We start from the raw sequence: 6,904 nt of genomic DNA on the forward strand, positions 1-6,904 counted from the left end.
GGCCACTTCTGCTTTGGCCACTTCCACTTTGGCCACTTCTGCTTTGGCCACTTCCACTTTGGCCACTTCTGCTTTGGTCACTTCCACTTTGGCCACTTCTGCTTTGGCCACTTCCTCTTTGGCTTAATGTAATTCCGTTTTTTCAAATATTTTGTCAAATATAATTCTGTTTTTTCAAATGTTGTTGTGTTTTGTTGTTTTTTGTTGTGTTACTTCAAATGTAATTCTGGGTTGTTGTTTATTTTTTCAAATGTTGTTCATTTACACCTTAAGGCCACCATATACTTGTGTAAAAATCAGTACAATGTACCGGTAGTTACAAGATAGTTAACATGGTGGCATGTACTGGCATGCATGCGTGTGTGTTGCTATCTCTAATCCTCTGTATCCAGGTAGATGGGTTTTGTGTATAGTGTTTGGTATTTGCAGTTTTTTGTTGGTCATTCATTTTTTCCTGCTTTCTTTGTCACATATGGGTTTAGACTGTTTTGGCGTGCTCCTCGTGTCTGTTTGCACACTGCATGCGCTGCAGTGTTGTAGATAAATGAGTTAATGTTTCTACTGGCGATGAACAAAAGACCTGAATTCCCAACGGAGCATTTTAGTTGAGAGCAGCCTGAGTGCAATCCTAGACGGTGGAACAGATCTCCCAGATTATGTTTTCATGCACTGTTCACTTGTTTTCAAAGCCGATTTACATGGCGCAGCAGCATGTGTGCTACCTTTCTTTCTACCACAGATATCCTGCTAAACAAAGCACAACTAAAATCTGCATCACATCACTTCTGTCGTATGTTGCAGTCATTTCCCTGCATGCGCTCCACATTGGCATCTCTCTCAGAGAGAATATGAAATAGGGCTGGACATGATTCTGTTGTTTTGAGGCCTTTTGTGAAGCAGTATTACGCATCTTAGTGATATATAGTGACAATGGTTGTTTTAAACCTGGAGTCCTATAAATATTATTTCACTTAGCTGAGGGGTGACTCGCCTGTTAGCCATCTTTAAGCTGGAGAATGGATGAGTGTTATATTTTAGAACATGTCACATGGAAGCTGTTAACACTGTAATTCTCAGAGCTCACCTCATATGAAATTGATAAAAGGTCGAGCAATAACTCAGAACTCATCACACCCACTTGAAGAGGGGTGTTACAGAGACAGAAAAAAAATCTCAAAAGGCAGTGGTGGTTACAGGCACTTCTCTGTTTGAACACAGGACAGTGTATGAGATATGTTTGAGTGTTATTCCTGGAAGATTTTTGCAGCTCAGCTCTGACCCTAACCCCCACTCCCCCACAATCCTTGACTCATCTCCCTGATCCAACCTCAGAATTTATATTCCCCCTCCAGCAAAAGGAAGGACCATCTTGGCCTTTCATTTTCCAGTTCAGGGCTTTTTTCCCTCCTATTTCTTTTTTTTTTTCAGATAAATGCTCTCCAATCCACCCTGACAGATGTCACATTGCATCACTTCCATTTTGATACATAGCCTCTGATCCTGCCACTTGCAATAAGAAGGCAGCACCAGGGACGCCCTTCCCTAGACGATGCTCTGACACAGGTTATTATTTTAAAGGTGCATCACTGATGGTGCTGAGCAGCAAACCATTTTTGCTAGATGCCATGTCCATGTACGCTTTCTGCAGGAATTGTGGCACCAGCTTGTGTTTTGGTCAAAGAGCGACAACAGCACAACATGCTTAGAACATGCAGGTGCTCATGGGTGGCAATTTATTGTACACTTCACTTCTTAACTTGCTGTGTTTGTTAGTTCTGCTCCTCATTCGGTCTCCCCCATTGTGACTACACAGGTCAGAGTTGGAGAAACAATCTGTATAAAGAGAAGGTTTTAGTGCTTCTGCTGCCTCCAGAAATGCAGCAGTGTAGCATTAATCATACGGTGCCAGAGTACATCAGTAAACACAGTATGTCAGGTCAAGGTAAAGATCAGATCCCACAGCATTTAACAGGACTCAATAGCATACAGGCAATCTATTGAAAAGTCAGCGTTATTCATGGCATGTCTCCCAGGCCTCGGGTGCACGCAGGAGAGACACGCCATTGTTCACCGAAGAGCGCACTGAAATATTTCTCTGGCTACACACAAAAAAACACTGGATCAGCAGCAATTAGTAGAGTAAGAAAGAGATAAAGAGAGGAAGAGAGGAAGGGCAGCAGTTGAAATAGAATGGGGGGGGGGGGGGCGCAAAAAATACAGAATCAGCGACAGGAAAAAAAAGAGGAAGGCATGAAAGTTAGAGGGAAAAAGATAGATGAAGAAGAAGGAAGAGAGTTGGTGAATAAAAAAGAAAGATAGAACAGTTTGGTGTGTAGGAGGTTGAGCGTGCCTGGAGCCCCTCGTGCTTATAAACGACCAGACACACACATTGTATTGTGTCTGTGTGTGTGCATGTGAGACATATCTTCATTATTCTTCTGTTTTCTCAACTTTTCTTTCTTCTTTCCACGCTCTGACCTCACAGTTCTCATGCGTTCGTTTGGGTCTGAACTCACTTATGACACAGATTGATCAGGTCTGGGGGAAAAGAAAACCTAAAACAATGTGCCAACAACAGCCAACCTTCAGTAAACCAACTAGATGCCTACCTGTGATACTTGTTAAACAGAGAAACAGATTTATTTTTAACTCTCGCAACTGCAATGAAAATGTTCCACGCTCAGCCCCCTCTAATTGCTTTCATACAGTAATTGAGGTCAGCCATGTTGTAACCTTTTGCCTCTTTTTTATTTATTTTTTGTTTCAGAAGACAGGAAGTTATTTGTTGGGATGCTGAACAAACAGCAGACCGAAGAGGATGTTTACCGTCTCTTTGAACCCTATGGAGTCATCGAGGAGTGCACAGTCCTAAGAGGTCCTGATGGCAACAGCAAAGGTAGGAACCATTATACAGCTGTCAGCATTATTTAGGTCAATGACAGACACTCGACTGTGTGTGTGAGAGTGTGAAGTGTGTGCTTACATCAGCAAATCTATACAAATTACGCTTGACATATGCATCAAATATAGGTCAAGTAACATGTTCCTTTAAATATAAATATTTGAAACATTTTAAAAGTAATTATTGTCTCTTTAGTTTACATTTAACACAGCTGAATCTGTTTGTTTCAACTCTCTTTTTGATTTTCATTTGTAGCTTGTTTGTGCTTTTCAGTAACATTAAATCTTTAAAATGTAAAAGATGTCTTGGTTGCTTGTAGGGCATGCAGTGTGTTTTAGAGTAGAACTGTGACTAGAAGGTCAAAGGCCAACCCACAAATTAATAAATAAAACTCTTCACATTTATATATAGCCACTAGCAAACCAATGCAATATATATTTTTTTGTAGTAGCAAAAATTTTCTGAAACGACTCCTTGGGTTTTTGAAGAACTCACAAGTGGCTCCTTTCTCTAGTCAGTGTTTAAATAAATTGTTGCAAAATTGCATTTTTTGGGAGGGCTGAAGCCATGATGTTCAGATTCAGCAGTGGTTTGGACAGTTTGGACTCTGGCGTCACGAGCGCCGTAGAATGGTAGCACTGACGGGAGCGCCACTTCGATTTGATCTTTTTTGGTTCCTGTTGTTTTACCTTTTGTTGCACCTACACTGCACACCCACCGTACGGGTATGACCGCGACACACTTGTGGAGTTTTGTATGTCGCTGCCTTGTCATTGTGCCATCCTGCCATTGTGGTTCAGTTCCTGTCCACCCTCCAGCCCCGGCCTGTCATGATGGCCGTCTCCATGATCCTCCATCTGCCTGCACGAACCAAACTCTATGGACCCATTCGGTTCCGCAGAGAAATCTTAGATGTTCTCCATTTGCCAGACCTGGTTCTGGAGGCAGTCTGGAAGGGCAGCTGCTACGTCATTATTACCATCAAGCTGCTGATGGGACTTGCTAACAAGACCTGCTAACGCTGCTAACAAGATCTTCCACTGCCTGTACGGACCGAACTTTACAGACCCGTTTGGTTCTGCATGGAAACTCTGGATGTTCTGTCTGCTGAACCCAGTTCTAGAGGGCAGTCTGGGAGGCAGCTGCTGCAGTCCTTATTACCATCAAGCTGCTAACAAGACCTGCTAACGCTGCTAAAAGAAGGGCACGCCACTAACTGAACCACACCGCTAACAGTACCATGGTGCCAACTGGACCATGTTGCTAAGATAACCTCGCTGTCACCAGAACCACTCTGCCAATAGGACCATGCTGCTGTAGATTTATTTATTTTTTTACTTTGGGTGCCTTGTTTTTGTATTTTTGTTGCATGCTTTGATATTTGCTGTTGTTGTTTTTTTTTTTTGGCGAGTCCAGACTGTTCTTCTCGTCCTAAGTATTTCATTGTATTGTTGACCTTATGTTGAGTTTACATATGACAAATAAACCAAACCTGAACCTGTTTGGAGCTGAAAAGAAACAGTAACGTCAAAAACAATTCAAGTGTCCTTCCACTGTGAGGATGAAAATAGCCAAAGTTTCACAGTTGTCCTGTAATATTTGTACTTTTTTTAAGACAGCAATTTTTTCTTTTGGTACTATTTTCATTTATGTTTTTTTTTATTATTATTATTAATATTAATGTTTCAAGCCAAACCAATACAAGTATTTTACAATCCATTTTTGACCATTTTATTTTCTCACTTAATACCAAGAAAATTCCACTTTTCAAAAAAAAATAGACCCTTTTCTTGTTTTGTACATCTTACATTCATTTTGCAAAAACTGAATCTAGATCAACCTAAATAATTTGACACTAGCTTAACCATGATGTCTATTTTGTTAACTGTGTTACTTTACAAAGAGAATGAGTTCCTCTTTAGCAGATTATGCACAGTTCAAACATGGACTGAACATATATCCAGTGTCTTTGTCAGCTTTACTATCAGGACTGTATCATGCAATTATTTGGCAATGCAGAAACTTTAAAGCAGTCTAAATGAAATGTTTTGGTGGCAAAATTGGGTTCAGGATCTTCCCTTGGGGTGCATCTAACATGTGAAATGGAGAAGTAAGGGGGTTTGAACCAGCAACATCCTGGTGAAGAATAGCTGCTGCAGCTTTTGAGCTACAGCCACCCCCACAAGGTGAAGGCGATACATGACTTACAGAATATATTAAGATGTGAAAGCCTAATTATAGCAGTACATGGTACTATTGTAGAAAAGACCTTGTACAGGTCATCAGGAGCTCCAGCTCTGTCCCGCTCGTATCTCAACAGGGTGCAGTGGTTTGGCAGCTGAATGGACATCTTGATCGGCCGCTGTTCACCGGGGCGAGCCTATTAACACGGGAAGAATGGCAGGGTGACTGGGTCAAGTGGGACAGAAGATAAGAAAAATAAAGCATAAAAGATTAAATAAAAGGGAAGGAACTTTAAATGAAATGAAATTAGGTGAAATAAGGTATAATTATAAGAGGACATGATGGATCTGTAGCTGCTCTTTCACTCCAATAGATATATATTCACAGCTTCTGTTTTTAAAGATTTAAGAGTTATATTTGGTACGTTGGGGTTCTTGGGTCCTCTTGACACCCGGTATTCACGAGGAGCAAATAGAAAACTGTTATCTAGACTGGACTATTGCAATGGTTTATTGGTGTCCAAATTCTTCTTTTAAAAGTCTTCAGTTAATCCAAAATGCTGCTCCCAGAGTCTTAACTGGAGTTAGTAGGAGATATCATATCAATCAATCAATCAATCAAACAATCAATTTTATTGATCCAAAGGGAAAAATATCTTTCTAGTTTTAGCTTCTCCCCGTTTGGCTCCCTGTCAAGTCCAGAATTGAATTCAAAATCTTACTGCTAACCAGTGGTGTAGTCTACATTTTTGTACTGGGTATACTGTGCTTAGAACCCGAAGTACACCGGTTAATACAATGTAATCGTCATTTTATTTATTTTTAAGTACATTGAATGTTTTAACATTTCTCTTATGCTTATATTTGAATAAATGTACAACAAACTTTGTACAACAGTTGGCTTTGTATTAAAAACGTTATAGAATTTATAAAACAGTATCAAAGTAAAACATGTTCAAGTATTAAGTAATAAGTACTGAAGTAGTAATTATACAAAAAATAGGTCGAATCAACTCATTCTATCTATAAAATGTTCCAAATGTGTTGACAATGACACATGACCAATAATATGTCACATTGGACACTTTTAAGTGGGTATACTGAACTTCTCAAACTTTTCTAGTGGGTATACTCTGTATACCTGCGTATCACATACACTACACCATTGCTTCTAACCTACAAAGCTCTCAACAACCTAGCTCCATCTTATATTAGCCATCTTATTGTTTCATATTTTCCTAACAGAGCACTTCACTCTCAGACTGCAGGCTTACTCGCGGTTCCCAGAGTTTCCAAAAACAGAATGGGAGGAAGATCTTTCAGTTATCAGGCTCCTCTCTTGTGGAACTAACTTCCAGTTTCTGTCCGTAAGGCTGACACATTGTCCAGTATTAAGACTGGGCTTAAGACTTTCCTTTTTGATAAATCCTATAGTTAGGGTTGGCTCGTTATGCTGTCATAGACTTACACTACTAGAGGACAAACTGGCCTCATTTCCTTAAATGAATTGTGAAAATGTAAAAGTTTTCATTGTTACTGGTTCTGTCTTAACATGTGATTCTTGACCTGCCATTATGTACAGTATCTGTTCCTCCTTCCTGTTCCTCTCAAACCCAGCTGGTCGAAGCAGATGACCGCTTGTCCTGAGCCTGGTTTTGCTAAAGGTTTCTTCCTCATGAGGGAGTTTTTCTTTTACACTGTTGCCTTCATGCTTGCTCAAGATGAGAGTCAGTGATGGAGTTAAATTCAAAGCAGTCTGCTCCTCAGATAAATAAATAAATAAATAAATAAATAAATAAATAAATAAATATATATATAT

The 6,904-nt window shown here is 39.9% G+C and overlaps 1 protein-coding gene across 1 annotated transcript in view; it reads left to right on the forward strand.

Moving 5' to 3' along the window:
• Window positions 1-6,904, forward strand: part of celf5a (cugbp, Elav-like family member 5a) — a gene marked incomplete in the record, with an annotated part of 272,946 nt that overhangs the window by 225,954 nt on the left and 40,088 nt on the right. The window contains 1 exon segment of the mRNA XM_037698180.1: window positions 2,768-2,896. Within this exon segment, the coding sequence (XP_037554108.1) occupies window positions 2,768-2,896 (129 nt within the window).

Source organism: Nematolebias whitei, chromosome 3, assembly GCF_014905685.2.
Source record: "Nematolebias whitei isolate Nwh7 chromosome 3, NemWhi1, whole genome shotgun sequence".
In the NCBI taxonomy this organism is placed as follows: Eukaryota; Metazoa; Chordata; class Actinopteri; order Cyprinodontiformes; family Rivulidae; genus Nematolebias; species Nematolebias whitei.